This window comes from Cuculus canorus, chromosome 7 (assembly GCF_017976375.1).
Source record: "Cuculus canorus isolate bCucCan1 chromosome 7, bCucCan1.pri, whole genome shotgun sequence".
NCBI classification, from domain to species: domain Eukaryota; kingdom Metazoa; phylum Chordata; class Aves; order Cuculiformes; family Cuculidae; genus Cuculus; species Cuculus canorus.
In genome coordinates, this window is record NC_071407.1 from 21,497,201 (window position 1) to 21,515,354 (window position 18,154).

The window sequence follows — 18,154 nt, forward strand, 5'->3', positions numbered from 1 at the left end:
TAATTCACTTTCTTTCCATCAGCAGCCAGGTGTTCAACCATCTCCAGGGAAGCAAGTCTTCATCACATGTAATGGTGGCTTGAGAAGGCAAATGCCATCACTCCAAATGTCCCCCTATTCCTTCTTCCCCAGCTCTGTGTGCTGAGCACGACGTCATGTGATGTGGGGTAACCCTGTGTACAGCTGGGGTAAACTGTCCAGGCCATGTCCCCTCCCAGCTCCTTGTGCCCTCAGCTGACGTGCTGGTGGGGTGGATGAGGAGCAGAAACGGCCTTGGCTCTGTGCGGGCACTGCTTAGCAGTGTCTGAAATGTCCCTGTGTCATCATGACTGTTTCCAGCACAAACCCAATCACAGTCATATGAAGAGAATTAACTTCACCCCAGCCAAAACCAGCACACACAGACTGGTGTGACCACAGTGTCTCTCCTACTCAGCTGGAGAACTTCTCCATTACTTCTCTGAAAACATTGCTGTCCTGTTTGTGACTGCATCACGAAGCTTATGTTTAATTAGTGCTTAGTCTGATTCATTCCCAAAATTGTAATCCTAAGACTATTCAAGGATGCTCTTAATATGTCTATAAAAATTCATCCTGTAATTCATGTAAACCATGAACAGAAAGGGCAGGATGGTCCTCACTAAAGCTGTGTGTTCCGTGTGGCAGTGAGCAGATGAGGCGTGATGTATTCAAGGTGGTTTAGATATGCCTGGTCCTGCCTCTTAGGTGGGAGGTTCAGATCAGATGACTCTTGAGATCCTTTCCTGGCCTGAGTTTTGCTGGTTCTTCAACCTGTAAGTTAGAATCGTTTGGGGCTGCGTATGCTTTGCATGTGACTTTATTCTTCCAGGACTTGAAATTTTCCTTTGTTCTGTTTGGGTCATCATGTTTGCTTCTCGCAAGGAAGCATTGATTCTTGCTAGTTTTGCTTCACAATTTAAGATACTCCTCTCCCATGGATGGGTTTATCTTGCAGGTTTGTCAATTTTATATCATATCTTTGATTTCACTACTGTATCTTTTTCATATAAATTTGCAATCTTCCTTGCTGTCCTGATCTTTGTGTTCTGAGCAGAAGCTGTGATGCTTTCTCCTTTTCTTTGTTAACTGGTTTTTCCTTTCTTTCTTCCTCAACACATTTATTATAGTACCTAAGAGTACCTTTTGTCTGATTTATTGGTAATACCTTTTGATACAAGTTGGTATGGACCCACCAGCCATGGATTTATATATCTGGAGATAAACTTTTGAAGTGGATCTCTCTCTGTTTGGGACTCAGAGGAGATGAGAGTCCAATATAAGCACATAACTCAGACCGTCCAGTTGCCTTCACAGGAGGGCTGATGGGAAAACACCCCCTGATGCTGTGCGTTACATCCTCAATGAATGCTTCTCTCACCTTGACTGCACAGGGGTCTGCCACCTTGGGACTTAGGAAATGTGAGCTGCTTAATTATGTTGTTGACACTGTGTGCCCACATAGCTTCTGTGAACTCACCTGCTCTTAAAGTACCACTGGAAAATAATTTTCTGTTTCTCCATTGTCTTCTACCATTTCTTTCCCACGACTCCTCTTCCTTATGGAAAACTCAGCATTTTAGAGAGTTGTGTGGTCTTTCAGAAAAGGTTGTTGCTTTTTAAGTTATTTTTTCCCCACTGGGTTTTCACCCTATTCTGAATATGTTTATGCTGTGCTATGCATGTCTGCCTGTGGGTTGGGATGGATCCGCCTGTCTGCTGCTGATTACCAGTAACACAGCACAGCTGATGAACCAGTTAACGAGTTCAGTACAAAGCCAGCCCATCACCTCAGTTCACTGTGTACAACGGTTAACATCAGGCTGGCTGGCTTGCAGTTGCCTGGGCCTGGAGTGGATGAGGAGTGCTTGTGCTGTCTTCCTGCTTGGAAGGAGTGTTTTCTGAGGAGAGGTAATTTCAGTAACGCTTGTTGAAGTGTTTTTCTTGAGCTGTTTTAGTTTAGCATGAAAGAGGGCAGACATACTGTGCGGTGGGGGATCGAAGAGTGACTGCATTGATTGTGCTGTTGCTCCTGGTCCCAGTACTGCTGAGACCCAGTAACTCATTGTGTGTGTCCCCTAGTCCATGGCAATAGTAAAGTGAAATATAGTTAAGAGTAAGATGTACTAAAAGAATAATAAGTGGAATGCATTTGCCTTTGCTGCTTTTTTGTGAGCTCAGCCTGTCTGTAGCATTTCTACTCTAACCTTCATACCCAGCACTAAATCCCTGTAAAAGGAACACTCTCCTGGTTGCAGCCCTTGGAAGACCGTGAAAGGGTTTCACCTGGGACTGAATTATCTTTTGTACCTTGCAAAGGTGGTTTGGGTGTTTTCTCTTTTCTAATACCATGTAATGAGACACTTGGAAAAAGTGCCTCTGTACAGAAAGTGCAGTTAAAACCACAAGAAATATCTCTCCTTTCATTGCTTAGAGGAATTTCAAATATTTAAGTCTGGACCTCTGTTGTATCTGCTACTGCTGGAGGAGCAGCAATGATATTTCAGTTGATTGTGATGCACTAGTTCAAAATGGTAATTTTCTTTTTGTAACTAATTTAAAATAATATTTTTTTTTTAGTGACTTGGTGAAAGCTTTGCACCTGTGCTGGTTGTTGGAAATTAGATGACTTTTCTGCCCAACTCTTGTTTATCTGCCAGCTGTATGGAAAGAGACATTCTGCTTCTTCATTGCTGTTCATTTTTACCATCTGCTGCTCTCACCTCTGTGGATGGGATGATAGCGCTGTGAAAGGGAGGCTCCGTCTTTAACATAGAGTAAAAGTCACTGGTGATGGAGGAATAATCCTAACAGAAATAGACTGACTCTCTCTGGGGGCGGTGAATGCTGCCTAAGAATTGAGTTTCACTGCAATCAAAAAATCCTAAGTGTGGGTGTTTGAAAACTGTATTTTCTGTCCATGTTAGTGTAGCCCTTCCATTTGACCAGTCTGCTTAGTGCTGGGGGGCTGGAGGCTGCTTTGCTGCATGTGGCACTTCCCAACCTCTTTCTCTGCCTCTCTGGTTCCCAGCCGTTTGGACTGGAGAGGTCTCTGGGCAGAGGGTGAGAAAGTGCTCACTGACATCAGGGCTTTGGTTTTTCTGTGATAGGTTCCTGCAGGCCGGCGTGGAGGGAGCGCTGAGAGCCAGGTGGGTTTGCATTCTAGCATCCAGTGGTAGTTTAGAAGCTGGTTAGGGAGGTGAAGAGACATAAGTATGTGAAACTGAATTAGTTGGGTTCTTGGCAACAGGGTTTGGAAGATGATGGACCAAGGCGGCTGTAGCGATGGATCAGGAAGCGATATCAGTAAAGTGGTGAGGTGCTTGAAGATCAAACGAGTCTGGTGTAATATAGGGTGTAATCCAGCTCAGAGCAAAGCAGAAACATAAGGCTCCCAAAGCCTGATGATAAGAAACCTTCACCTGCACTTAAAAACATACGAAGTTTAATTTGGTAGCAAAGCGGTGGTAAAATGCATTTGTATCAAGCTCTTGGTGCCTTCAGCTAAGATCCTCATGGGCTCAGTCAGCCCTATACAGACGTGAATTCCCAGTTGGTTGTGAAAAGAACTTGAAATATAAAGACAAATATCATATGAAAGGTGGTGCTGGGGGAATAAACTGACAAATACTAACTGAAATTAAAATATTGTAAACTGCTGAATGTTGCCAAAAAAGCTGATGCTAGGATTCCTGGATAACTTTTCCTTTGCTGCCTTGTCTGTGTATGCTGTAATAGTTCTCTGTGTGGTGATCTGGCATTCACAGGGTGTTGCTGCTGCGTTCTGAAATAAATATGTGAAAATTATTTGGTTACCTTCAGTCTTGCTAAATGGCTTCAGCTTTGTCAGGAGATAAAGTTGAAGTCACTGATGTCTGTGAAGCCAATACAGCTCTCCTGCCAAAGGGCTGTGATTTTAGGAGTGTGTATCCATGCCTTGGGGGCTGAAAATAAACATGAAGTGGGTGGGCAGTTCTTCAGAAGTGTACTGCCTTTCACTGTCTATCAAAATGGGTCTTCGAATTTGGTGAGTGGAAGTGGAAAGGCTCCCTGCTTTTATCTCTTCAGCCTCAGAGTTTTGGTCTCCGAATGGCTGATTGCATTTTGTTTCTTGTCGTACTAGATGGGCTGGTGATCCCACTGGTGGAACTGTCTGCAAAACAGGTTGCGTTTCACATTCCATTCGAGGTGGTGGAGAAGGTTTATCCTCCAGTACCCGAGCAACTGCAGCTTCGAATTGCCTTCTGGAGCTTCCCAGAAAATGAGGAAGATATCAGGTAATGAATGCTATTGCTGTTTCATCCATGCTTAAGGAAAAGCTCTGTTTACTGAGGAGAATCGTTGCCCCATTTGATGTCCTGTATATTCGCTGCCTCTGCTGTTCTCGTGTGCCTTTTGTGATATATAGATGGTTTACTGTGGAATGTGCTATGATATGAAGTTGTGGTTTTGGGTGAGTTGCCATACGTATGTCCCAGGAAGAGCACGTACATGTGCAGGTTTTGTCTGTAAACGACAGCACAACAAACGCACCCTTTAGTTTGCCTGACAGTAACTTGTTTGTAGAGTTTTGTCGTGTTAGTCTGAGGCAGTGTTCTTTCCAGTTTGAATCTGTGGCTTGAGTCAGAGCTGTACCTGGGCTCAAAAACCGCCAAGGAGGGCTCGCTCAGTGCGCTGTGCAAGTGGGAGAATAAGGATTCACCGAGTACATCACTGATCAGAGGGGACACAGCAGAGAGATCACTGTATTTCTGATGTTTCCATGTGAATTGTGTGAGTGCATAGTCAGAAACTCTGGGTTTTTTTGCCGAAGCATTTTTCCTATAATACGCCAACCCATGTAACTGTGCATCCAGTATTTTGTTGCAATATTGCACTCTTTCTAAAAGAATCATCCCGAAGGTTCTTAGATGCATTCATCTAAGGTTCTGGAATCAGGTGAGGGAGGTGATATCAGAAATGCTGATGTAATTAGTAAGATCACCTGTTGGGAGAGCAGAGCTAGCCAGCTGGTTATGCATGTTTATTACTCTGATGAGTACAGGTGTAAAAAATCTCACCTCAGCAACAAGATAACTTGGCTAGAAGTACAAGGAGTTTGTACTGTGGCATGCAAACATTGGGCCTTTTATTGTTGTTATACTTTATATAAAAGCTTAATTTTAGGCTATGAATGAATTTGTGTTTCAGAAATTTGTTAGAAGTGCCATGGCTGTACACAACCCTAGTTGGGGAGGGACTTAATGATTTTTATGGTTGGATTGTAATGGAGAAATGGCAGAAAAGAACTAGACTTCATCTTAAAGATGAATGATAGCAAGGATTTGTCAAAAGCCACGTCAGCAAAAGAGTGCAAGAGGATAATGATGTGAAGTTTCTCAAAACCAGACTGATCCTGACATGCTGTCTGTGTCTCTTGCAGGTTGTACTCGTGTTTGGCGAATGGCAGTGCAGATGAGTTCCAGCGAGGGGAGCAGCTCTTCAGGGTGCGGGCTGTCAAGGACCCGCTCCAGATAGGTGAGAACTTTGCAGCTCTACACTCTAGGTATTTCAGATTCCCAGACCCGTATCTTCAAGTGGGACAGGGGCAGTATGACCTTGTCTCAAAACCAACTGTTCTGGCAGCCCAGACTAAAATCATGCCACCTGTGTTCTTTGGCATGTCTTGAGTTATACACTGTTGTTCTTTTCAGCCTCAGTCAGCTCAGCTGTGAAAATGAGTGAAAAGTCAGAAGCATTCTGAAAATTAGATCCTAAATCTGTCTCAGTTTGGAACAAACAGCATAGAATGCCTTTGTCACCATAATGCTTAAATCCATCATTGAGAAAGAGGAGTTGATTTGCTTGTGGTCTAATCAAATGAACACCTCACCTAAAGTGCCTGCATGGCAGAGAGGAAGGTACAAGAGTTAGTTATTCCTATAGCAAAGAACTGTATTAACAATACAGTTATCCATGTAGTACTTTGGCAGCAGGAAATCCCTGTTGCTGGATGGTGGGGGTTATCACTTTTTCTCACTTATCTTTTTCTTTTCATGTTTTATGGTTATGGAAACGAAACTTATCTTAAACCAAGAATTTCACTCTGAATTTCTCATTAAATTCTTGTAAAGCAGAATATTGAGTTGGCTTTTACTGTGACAGCTGTGAGGCAGGAAGGCATTGTGTGAAATAAAGACACTCGTATGTCAAGGTGGGCCATGTCAGTCCTATGCAGAGGCGTTGTGTTTTCTGCAAGTGTAAGCTTCAGAATTAGAATATTAATTGGCATGTGGGAACCAGGCCTGGCCCTACTAAGAAAAACAGTAATATAAAGGGCTGTGTGCTGTTGAGGGGGAAGGTTCCTGTGCTCTCCGGTGATGAGGGATAGAGACTTCTATGGGTGTGTTTAGTTGCTGGTATCAGTACACTTAACTCTCAGGGATCGGTGGAATGAATAAATTTAGGTAAAGGACCCTCAAAAAGGGAATAAAAGGGACTCTTACTGTAAAAGCATAGGGAGAATGAAAAGAGGAGACATTTGTCAAGATATGCAAATTGCAAGAGACTGATGAGCTGTTATCTGAATACAGGGCAAAGCATCTGAAAGGTTTTACCTAGCCCAGTGTCTACTGTAACAACAATAGCAGGGGTTCGCGGAAACGGAAGCAAAGTGCTTCTTCATACGTAACGTATATTGAGCTGTCAGCAAGACCGAACAGTAATTATGGAACATCAGCAAAATTGAGCTGAATAAGATTAAGATGACACCTGAATATGTTCATAAGCTACTCGAGTCAGGACTGAAATTCTGAGAGGCCTCTAGGGCATCAGCTGAACTCCAAGAAGGCAAATGTTTGAGAGAGACAAAATGAGTTACAATGCAGCTCTCTGAAATTCAGTAATTCCTGGGAAAGAGCAGAATATTGAATATACAGTGCTAAGACTGTGGTCAAAACCTGCTTCAGTAATAAATTAAAAAGGTGAGGATGTGTAAAGTGATGTAAATGAACAATGGCTGGGTATATCAGTGCAAAACCTGTTCTGGGGAGAGGAGAAGAGGTGGAGAAAAAGAGAAGTTTGGGGGGAAGTGGGGGAAGGAAGGAGCTGTTTAAACAGTAGTGGTGTTTCCTCCCTAGTGGAGGAACATTATCTAATGGAGAGTTCTTTTCCCCAGTTGCAACCTAGAAACTGCAGGTGGGGTGGATAGGGTTCCAGTGAACAGCTCCAAATTATTTTAAGGTGTGTGGCTGCAGTTTAGAGTTTAGGTTTTTTTCCTGACAAGTGGGAAAAGAAATGCAGGAAGTGAAGCAGCCTCTGGGAGGGCATTTGATTTGGAGGGGGATTGGGGAGCTCGGTGCGATATTGTGATAAACAGAGCAAGGCTTGAAATGTGCTTTGTGCTATTTTGTCCCATTTCCCTTTGCAATGTGAGATTATGATTTTTTTTTTAAAGAGAAATGTATGATCTTAGTAATAGTGTTCACATGCAAATCTGTGTCCATAATTTCTGAACAACCACTCCTCTTCACCACATTCCAAACCCCCATGTTTTTACAGCATTCTCCTGTATATACACAAGGAATTGGCTTTTGCAGACCTTCTCCTGTACACTCCCTTTGTGCCGTTTGTATGCCCACCTCCTTGCACTGGAAACATTGCTGGTCTCAAATAGATGTGTTGGAGTCGCTGACTTCTAGGACATTTTTTCTGTCATAGTCTTACTTTCTTCTTAAACAACGAGGAAGGCAGCAGCAGGATCAATCTGGGTTCTAATGTTGCATCTCCTTTAAACAGTGGCTCCAAGCCTCCACGTTTTAGTCTCCTGTCTTGGCTTAAAACAAATAAATCAAAAGTTGCCTTGCTTTGCTTCCTATCCGAAAGTTGTTGTTCAGCTCGTGTTTTCCCATTTCTGTTTCTGGGAAGGCTAGAGAAACAGTTCTCCAATACCATACAGAGATGTGTTTGCTGTGGTTGTTACAGGGGCAGCAGGACTACAAAATGTCAGTGAAGAAAGCCTGGAAGCTCTGTTGCAAGGAGTGTTCTCAGCAGGGTATTGTTAACTCAGAGGTCACTGAAATCTTCTCATTCCAGTTGCTTACTGAGTAGCCTGTGGTATTGCAGAGTTGTGTGTTTACACCTGAAATCATGAGGATTAATAGGAACTCAGAAAAATGAATAAACAGACCTGAAATTTCACAATAAATGAGTTGAATGATAAAATAAATGCAAAAGACGTGAATGTAGGTATTGTAAAATCCTGAAAACTGCATTTTAATCAGTGGGAAGCATACATCTCTTTTGGATGCCCTCCCTGAAAGGTTTATTTTCAGGGTTAGGGCCAGGAGAAGGATTGGTTATGGACTGGAAAAGAAGCCATCTCTGTTTGGTAGGACCTTGTCTTGGCAGCAGTTTATTGTTTCCAGCTTTTACATTTGATTAAATCATGGGTTTTAATGGAGGGAGGACAGTGTTGCTGCTACATCCTCTTCACTGTGCAATAAAACCGCTTTGTGGGTGCCGTGGATCACTCCTGGGTGCACTCTGAGTGTAGCCGATCTGTTGTGCAGTGCCTGTACCTGACCCATCCTTGGAAGCATTGGCACTGAATTTGTTCTGTGCACGAGTAGTAGATCTGGTGCTTGTCAGAAGTGTAATTTGCAGTCGCTGTGTGGAAAGCCCAAGTGTTTTCACCCAGCGTTGAGCTTGCTCTGTGCCCACAGTGCAGTTCAGCAAAATAGGGGTGAAACTCCTGGCAGAGCAGTTGTTCTGGCCTGCAGGAGGTTGAGCGCTGCTGGTACATGCAGGTATGTTTTTGTAGTGTATTGCTATGCTTGGAGCAGATCGGTAGGTGAGCTATTATCCGGTGGGGCATTAGGGGAGAAAGGAACATTCTGGTAGTCTCTGTGAGGTGACCTGGTCACTCACAGGTGCGCAGTAGATGTGATTCTTGGCTTCACATTTCAGCAGCAGGGTGAGAGCTGTGGTCTGCGCGAGAAGACAGTCATTGCCCTTTGGCTGCGAACAAGTACAGTTTGATGCCCATTTCTTTAACCAGCAGTGTTGGGCTGGGCAGTCAGAACGGTCCCCCTCGTAGTGACCTCCTCGGTCCCTGCAGGCTTGCCTTATGTAAGCTGAGTTGTGATGTTTTTCCTGGTAAAATAAACCATTAATTTAATGTAGATTTTTTTCCTGGTGGGTTTCCCATGCTGTCCCATAAATAGTTGTTCAGTACAGCAAGACTGGTGGGGTAGAAGAATTGGGCAGAGCTGCTTGAATTTAACCTGTCAGCAGCAGATATACTCATCAGGCTGCAGTTGGAGTTGAGGCCTGTGATACAGCCTACTGAAGCCCTTAAATTGTCTTTTTCTCTCTTTATAACTGTTCTCTCCTCTTTGCATTTCATCAGTTAACTGTTTCCATCTGCAAGCACAAATTTCATGGCAGGAGCTCAATAGGGGTGCATAGCCATCACCCAGTCTTCCCTATCACCTTTCGAACACTTCTCTGTCTCAGTGAAGCAGAATTGTTGCAATTCGATTTTGAAATGCTTAATTTGTTTTTGTGCAAATGAGGGCATTTTGACATTAGTCTGTGATGCTTCTAGTACAACAGAAGGGCTTGCTGAACTGTTTGGATTGTATTATCCAAGTGTGAAACATAAATTAGAGCTGCAGCGGGTAGTAAGCAGTGCAGCAATTCTGTGCTGAACGCCGCCTTTTGTCTTGATTCTGTTCCAATTGCTGAAATGACTGAGGAATTTGGGTGGCATTATGTGTGTTAATCAAAATAATCACCCACATCAGGACGAGGATTTGAGTTCTGGCGAACAGGAGAAATTGAAAGGTTAAGCAAGGTGAAAGCAAGTTTGTATTGGCGCAGGGATTATGTTTTGAAGAAGAAATAGTGCACGTTGTTCTAAATGGGGTTTAGTAGGACACGTGCAATCCTGAATGCCGTCGTTATTATAATTTCCCAATATCATCATAAAGACTCAGTAGTGTGGATTTATAATGTTCTTCCCTGGACTGATGGTGTAGAAACTATTTCTGTCGTCTGTCCCAAGTCACGTTTTTTCACTTAAGGTAGATCATTGGGCCAAATTTTGGTTGTGGCTTTGATAACCGTGACACTTTCTGTGCTTCATTAAAACTGAACTTGAGATAGTAAAAGTGCTCTGAGGTTGATAATTGTTGCTGTAGAGCGTGATTAACTGGTGTTGGGTGCCTTCAAGGCAAGTAGAAGATTGATGCTCCTGATCGCCTTTTCCTGCTTGTAAAATATGTGCCTCTGGATAATTGTTATCCGTAGTGGAAGCTGCATTATGAGTAGAACCGGTGTATGTTGTACATGAGTTTACACAAAGCCAAGCCTCAGTGAAGTTCTTTGTCATCCTGCCTGAGATGAGATTCACTATTTGTTTGTTTGATTACAGATTAATGGGACTGGATTCATTCAAGTGTTATTGCTGAAATTTCTTTTCCATTGATTTTAGTCTAAGCAAGAGAGTTTTTTTTGTTTGCTAAGTACATGGTTTATAAAAATGGGATATTTACAAAGTTGTGAGAAGGTACATAATTTATGAGAGATGAGTGGCTTCTGAAGCCACAGAGTGAAAGTGAGTGCTTAGGTGTGTGCGCTGCCTCCGTTAGTGCTCTGTGAAATTGTGATGGTTGGCTGAATTGGAAATAATTCTGAAGATGTTGCCTGGCCCATTCTGCACTGTTGGCAGAGATAATTAACACAGAATTGATGCCTAAAATAAGTATAGTCTACCTGTGACCCTGTGATCAAACCCCACACTTTCAGTGATGGCTTCATCAAGTTCCGCTTTTCTTTGTTAAATATTAATAGAAATAAATAAATTAACGTATTAAGAATTGATATTTTTGAGCCTCTTATAACATGTTGTGCCTTTGCTGTATATTATTCTGCTGTAGCTAATTGGGAAGAAACAAGTACCAAACCATATTCCCTGCTCGGAGATATGGTTACTAGTGGACAGGTATGATTGGACTGGTTCTCAGAGGTCTTTTCCAGTCAAACGATTCTGTGATTCTAAATACTGGAGACTCTGCATCCATGCACATCCCTGTATGAATGTTCTTGCTAGACATGTTGTTTTGCTGTGTAAATGGCACATACCTGGATTTCCATGCTGGCTGAATCTGTCTCCCAGGCAGTGGAAGACTAACCTTGGACTTCTGGATTTTCACAGGTTTCCACCTGAGCGCCACTGTGGTGCCTCCGCAGATGGTGCCACCCAAGGGTGCATACAACGTGGCGGTGATGTTTGATCGGTGCAGGATCACATCGTGCAGCTGTACCTGTGGAGCGGGGGCCAAGTGGTGTGCTCACGTCGTGGCGCTCTGCCTCTTCCGGATACACAATGTAGGCTTTCAGTGCAGCTCTACTCTCCCCTTGGCATCTTCCCTGAATCTCTCCTCATGACAGTTTCATGCAGTGTGCACTCTCCTTAAGGAAATTGCTGCTGGCACTCACTTTTGGTTACAGATTATGCGAATGTGCGCTTGCAGTTGCAGTTGTCTGAGGCTCTAAACTGCAGAACACCATTTGGTGATGTGCAGATTGCTGAGGGCAGACACAGTGGCCTTTGGGCCCCTTCCTAGTCCTCATTTAAATGTTAGCTTTACTCATTCTTTCCTCAGTTCTGCAAGGAGTGGGAGATCACCATTAGTCTTTTATTAAAAGTCTTTGTAAATACGGGGTTTGAAAGCTTGCTCCTTTGGTTGTTGGATTATTCAGAGTGCAAAAGGAGGGTAGTTCTGATCATTGCTGGCCTTTATGTTCACTGGTTCATTGCAACACATGCTGAGATGAGTAAGTGCCATTTTGACTTACAGATTTCAAAGAGTTGGATAAGTTCATGGTTTTGACTGCTTATGTTCTGTGTGGCCTTGTATAGAATGAAAAGTGGGTGTTTTTTATCCCAATAAACTCCAAGTGAAAATGCGTAAAATCAACATGAAATACACAAATTAGGGGGGCAGTCTTGCATGGAGATTAATTTCCTCAGTCTTTGGAGAGCTGAGAAATACGTCTTAAGGGAGGATTAAGCTTGGGTGACCAAAAAAGAAACAGAAGATTTTCTGCTGTCATGGAACATTTTATAGCTAACATCCTTATGATTAATTCCAGATTCTTAAAGTGCTAGTAGCCTGCAGAACTTTGTTTCTACTTCATAATCCACAATTGTGATAGGCTTAATCTTGTGCTCCTGTGATATCTTCAGACTATCAAAATGCTTTCTGTGCTTAGGACCAGAGAGTTGGCAAAAAGATGGTTCTGCTTTGAAATATTAGTTCCCATTTTAAAAGGTGGATATGGAGAGTGAGGATAGGAAACAAACTGTCATTCATATCATTTACACTCAGAGAGCTTGGACCCTTGGTAAGACAAAAATAATTATTTTCCCTACAATCCTTTCTTCTACCTGAAAATTGCTAGTGAAAGGGTTTTCATGTTTATATATGCCGACTGCTGGCACTGGCAGGCTACAGGCCAGGGTATATTGCTCTATGGAGACAAATCAGAGTCAGAAGCACCCTTGTTATCAAACTGTTCTTTCCTGTACCCAGGTCAAATTATAGGTAGGTGCCATTTGGGCATTTTTTGTTCTATAGAGTGGGAAAGGTTAAGAAACCAATGATGCTTGTTTATATTATTTAAGTAGTTCTTAGGTATGGAAAGATACTGATTTTTAAGAGAGAAGAAAAAGCCTCTAATGAGATAAATGAGGAGTCTGTGATTCTGTGAAGAAGCTCCCCACAGAGCTGGTTTGTTTGCCAGAAGCTTAAAGAATAATGTCCTATTTTAGAGGTTTGTTTGTGAAATCCCTGCCAGTGTTTATGCAATTGCTAGCTACAACAGATCTTAAGCACAGCTGTTAAAGTAGTTTCCTTGAAAAGAGACTCTTAAAAACAGTTTTTATAAAGCCTAGCCAGCTTATTTGCATCTTATCTGCAACACACCACATAATTACAGGACAAAGCATTGTCCATCAGAGACCAAGCATGATGTGCATTAGCACAGCTCCTGTTCATGACCTTCCATCCATTCAGTGGATACAGCTTTGTTAAGTCTGACCCACTAATGGCAGTGTGTATCTCCTCAGTGTGTATCTCCTCTTCTCTCTCCAGGCATCAGCCGTGTGCTTGCGAGCGCCTGTTTCTGAGTCCTTGTCTCGGCTCCAGAGAGACCAATTACAGAAGTTTGCGCAGTACCTGATCAGTGAACTTCCACAACAGGTGAGTGCGGAAATCCATAGGGCTCGCTTTTTGTGAAATTCAGTTGTAGCTATTCTGGGTCTGTTTATATGGTGTCTTTTGTTGCGAGATAATCAGGTATGTGATTCGATTGTGAGCTGCTGGGAAGGCTTTCAGTTCCTGCCCTTTTCAAGTTTTCCATTCTGTTATTTGAAGACTGTCTATTGCTGAGTAAAAGATTGGAATTGTCTTACTAGGGGAAAGAAGAGTGGTGGCTGCTCAGACTAGCGGGAACAGGCACCTAGCTTGTGGAAGATCAGACACAATGAAATAAATGTGTGGTGGTGAAAAACCTGGGTCAGAACAAATGGAGTTGCCGCTTTTCTGCGCGTGGCTTAGTGAGGTGGAGAAGACTGCCTAGGGGATGTGCTGCCTTAGGAGCAGGCACTTTCTAATGTACCCAACTAGTGACTATTTGACTTCCCCCAATGCAGCTTCTTGGTCATTAGTAAGAGTCATTTGCTTTATGGGAAGTAAGAGACAGAATTCCCTTAGTTACAGGCAGAGTCTGCTCCCTTATTCCTTAAATATCTGTGGCGTTCAAGGTCAGGTCATTAATATCTAAAATGCTCACACAAAATACACAAGGATGCCTAATGGATTTTGAAATATTTGCTTTAAAAATACGAGCGCTTGGCAACTTTTTTACACCAGTTCAGCCAAAGTAGATTGAGAAAAACTGACCTGCATGGGTATCTGTCTCATTTCAGTGGTGCATGCATGGTGTCTGAAGTAGGAGTCAGCATACTGTCAGTGTGTGCTTAACTTTTTTGTTATGGTGCTGTGCTTGGGACGCTAAGATATTCTGTTGCTGAAACCTCCTCTAAATGTCCTATGGAAATAGTAATCTTATGAGAGGAAATAGAGGAATCGTATATGAAAGTGGTATGAAAATACTGTGTTTTTATTGCTGAGAGTTCAGTGCCAATAGTGTGTGCTTCTTGCTGCAGTGCACAACAGATGCAGTGTTTTTGCTCTCCTTAAGACTCAGAGCTCTGTGTCACAAAGTCTGGTGCTAAATAGAGGAGGGTTTTGAAAGGGTGGCAGTGGTTATGGTTGCTTCCTGAATGGCATGCGAGTTGTGTGCTTTCAAATGTTTTGCGTCCGTGCCTTTTGGCAGTGTTTATTTCTCCTTTGGTCACGTGTACTAGCTGTGCACCCAAGAACATCTGGGTTATTTAATTTAACTATTACCACCTTGCCAGATAATCTGGTGGGTCCCGCCCAACAGAGAAGTTTGGGTTTTACTGGCAAATGCGTCTTAGCCTCTGTTGTCCAGTTCGCCTGGAAAAGGCAAAGCACGCCCCAAACTCTTCCAACAGTCTCATTCCCACTCTTCAAGATTTCTGAGTGGAAAGAGATACTCTGATACTCGGTGCCCCATATTTTGACTGCATGATGTACAATTACAGCAGGCTGCACACGTTATTCTATTTTATCCTTATTTCCAGCTTGTGAATTACACTGTGGTACAGTAACAAAATGCTGAATTACTTTTAAGTGCAAAGAGGTGGTGGTCTGTCGGAATACAGCTGGACAAGGAGATGTGGTTCAAAATCACTGAGGAAGTTTTCTTCTGTGTCTATGAAAATGTCAGTGATTATCAGCAGCCTGAACTGATTACCCAGTTTTTTTTCCCAAAGAGCTATTTCCCTTCATGGAGCCACTACTCCTGTTCCAATGAAATATGAATATCTTGGCAAGAATGCCTGAAGGAGAGGCACTGCAGGTCCCTGATGCTTCACCCTGAAGCTGTGACATTGCCTAGAGCTGTGAATTCTCTGCTTCACGGTGACTTAAAATATGCTGTGGTGGCAAAAGGTAGAAGAACAGCTTAATGCTGAGTTTGTTTCTTCAGGTGGCTCAAACACAAAATGTTTTTCTTCCCTCTGTTTGAGCTGGGTCTATATTATTTGCAAATGCAGGTTTTCTCAACTGCCTCACTTTAGAGTGAGGGTAATCTGTGACAGCTGTATTGTGGAGAGAGGTAAGAATATCGAGTGATCTGCTGCAAGTAATTTACATCTCACTTATAACTATTGTGGAATCTTTAGCACCCTCTGTCGTCCTTTCTGAAAACATGACTATGTATGTTTGATACTTCTGAAATTGTGAGTGCTTCAGTCCTGAAAATCCAGGCAGATCTTTGGCTGGGTGTACCAGGATAAGGAAAATCTGCTTCCTGTTTTCAGATTCTTCCAACTGCTCAGCGCTTGCTGGATGAGCTCTTATCTTCTCAGTCTACTGCCATCAACACAGTGTGTGGAGCCCCAGGTAACCAGGATATATCTTATTTCAGTAATCTATCTCACCGAGAGAAAATGAATATATTTCTATTGCTTTGAGTTTCTGAACTGGGCTGTTACCATGCCGCCAGGATTGCAGGTGGAGGTCAAGGAAAAGGGATCACTAAAGGCACTTGAATGTCTGTTATGGTACAGCAGCAGCCGCTTGCTGGTGTGGTGGATGCCTCAGAGTGTGCAGAGGAAGGGATCATCAGGCAAAGCACCCTTCAAGCAGAAGATTTTTCTTTTTAAGTCTGTGTTAATTATAGACTCCTAGAAATACTGATTGAAGGGGACCTCTCCTGTCTGAAGCAGGACTTTTTGTGACACTTTTTGTGACTGGGTTAGATGTGGCTTGGGCTGGCTTAGCCAAGTCTTGATTACTGGAGACTTTAAGGATTATTCCTGTTTTAGTGCTGCATTACCCTTTTAGTCAACATTTTTTCCTAATGTCCAATATGTCCCTTTTTTATCATAATTTACTATGAAGAAGAGTTTGTCTGCATTGTGTTTGTGATTCCAAGTAGTTGCAGGCTGCCAGTGAACTCTTCTCACTCTCTCCTTTTTAGATTAAATGAGACCCTCTTCCTCAGGTGCATGTTTTCCGTGCTCTTAACTATCTTGATATCCCTCCGCTATATCCTCTCTGGCTTCCTAGTATTGTTCCTGGTCTGGAGGACCGAAAACTGGATATATTCCAGCTGTAACTTGACCAGTGCCAGGTAGAGGAGAATAAAATAATTTCCTTAAACCTGCCAGCTGTGCTTTTCCTCATACAGTCCAGTTTGCAGGTTGGTTTTCCCTTGTGTTTTCAGTGAAGGTTTGCCATTGGCTTGTGTTTGACTTGGCATCCATTGTAATTACCAAACCCTATCAGCTACTCAGCCATTTGGTTTTCAGTCTGTGCTGATGCCTGGGGTTTTCTGTCCCAGGTACAGAAGTTTATGTTTTAATTCAAATTGCTTTGTGAGGTTTCTGCTGGCACGGTCCTTGAGTTCCTGCTCACCCTGCTGGTCATAGCGCTGCTGCTCAGCACGCCAGCCCTGTCTCACAGTTTAGTGTTGTCAGTGGGTAGGATGATGTGATAGTGCTCTCAGATAGTGCTGTAGAACAAGTCTTGCAGCGAGTGCAATGAACTGAGTGACACTGCCTGCATGCTCCCTGTAACCTCTGTGGTTGGGCACACAGAGTAACATCTCTTCCAAGCCTGAAGACTGTGTGTTGTTTTTTTTTTTGTCAAGATCCCACTGCTGGACCCTCTGCCTCAGATCAAAGCACCTGGTACTTGGATGAATCTACTCTGAGTGACAACATAAAGAAAACCCTTCATAAGTTCTGTGGACCCTCTCCTGTTGTTTTTAGGTAAACCCTGTTCCACTGAGGGGGAAAATGGGACATTCCTGTAACCTTATTCTCTGTATGGCCTGTGCCCTTATGTGTTGCTGTGGGCTGAAGTATGCCACATTTCACAGTCTCTGTTCCAGACTGTGCTTTTACCTGGCTTATCAAATGATTATTTCAGTAGAGCACACTATATTTGCACAATATCTTACTGGTGTGGGATTCTCCGTCTTGATGTGCACCCTCTCTTTTAGGTTATGCATTTCTGTCCCATTTGAGGTGCAAATATATTGCTGGATGTCGAATACACTCAGGGGTTTTGTATAGCTTGTGCTTGATTTCATTTTCCCCTCATCACTGCCCTTCTGTTTTATCCACAGTGATGTGAATTCAATGTACCTCTCTTCCACGGAGCCACCAGCTGCTGCTGAGTGGGCCTGTCTCCTGCGTCCCCTGCGAGGAAGGGAGCCTGAGGGGATCTGGAACCTGCTCTCCATTGTGCGGGAGATGTTTAAGAGACGGGACAGCAATGCAGCTCCTTTACTGGAGATTCTGACTGATCAGTGTCTCAACTATGAGCAGGTACTCAAATCTCTGTTCTCTGAGGGGGGAAATCTGGGGACCAGGCTGAGCCAGTGCCTGATGCCGTGTGCCTGTACAATCCATGGCTGGATAAACGTTATGTAATGGGCATGTGCTTCTTCACTCTAATATCATGTTTACTCTTAGGCCAGTCCAGTGATATTCCAGCAACACTATATTCCCAAAATACCTCAACCCTTTCAACAGGAATATAGGGAATCTGCACTCTTCTGTTCAGTACAGTTGATTAGATTTCTGCACAGTCAAGGTGATTTATTTTTATGATTTTTATTTTTCCTAGGCAAAGTACATCACCTTTGAGCTGTCATTTTCACAGACTAGATATGTAATTGGGTGGTAGAATCTCAGGCTCTTTGGTTTTTTTTTAGATGATATCTTTTGAGGGGCTTAAGCAATCAATTTTTAATTTTTTTTTTAATTAGTATTAAGAAAGAGGTTTCCTTTGACAGTTCAGGACACCAATCTCTCAATAATGTAAGATGCAATGCAAATTTTCTTATTGCTCTATCACATACCTCAGTTTTTAGCAGAGGAAAGGAAAAGCTTAGTTCATCACATTTGTTCACTGTTTCCCTACAAGCGTGAAGGCATTTAGCAAGAGAACCTCCTTGTCAGTGTTCTGTTCTGTGAGTATGTGCCTTG

At 42.9% G+C, this 18,154-nt stretch overlaps 1 protein-coding gene across 3 annotated transcripts in view; it reads left to right on the top strand.

The window, feature by feature from the left end:
- ZSWIM8 (zinc finger SWIM-type containing 8) overlaps window positions 1–18,154 on the top strand; it is a 56,387-nt gene that overhangs the window by 15,212 nt on the left and 23,021 nt on the right. For all 3 annotated transcript variants that reach the window (XM_054070881.1, XM_054070879.1, XM_009570733.2), the window contains exons 2-8: window positions 4,142–4,295; window positions 5,441–5,535; window positions 11,216–11,388; window positions 13,158–13,265; window positions 15,476–15,557; window positions 16,810–16,930; window positions 17,290–17,491. In XM_054070881.1, coding sequence (XP_053926856.1) covers window positions 4,142–4,295; window positions 5,441–5,535; window positions 11,216–11,388; window positions 13,158–13,265; window positions 15,476–15,557; window positions 16,810–16,930; window positions 17,290–17,491 — 935 coding nt within the window. The remainder of the gene's footprint in view (window positions 1–4,141; window positions 4,296–5,440; window positions 5,536–11,215; window positions 11,389–13,157; window positions 13,266–15,475; window positions 15,558–16,809; window positions 16,931–17,289; window positions 17,492–18,154) is intronic.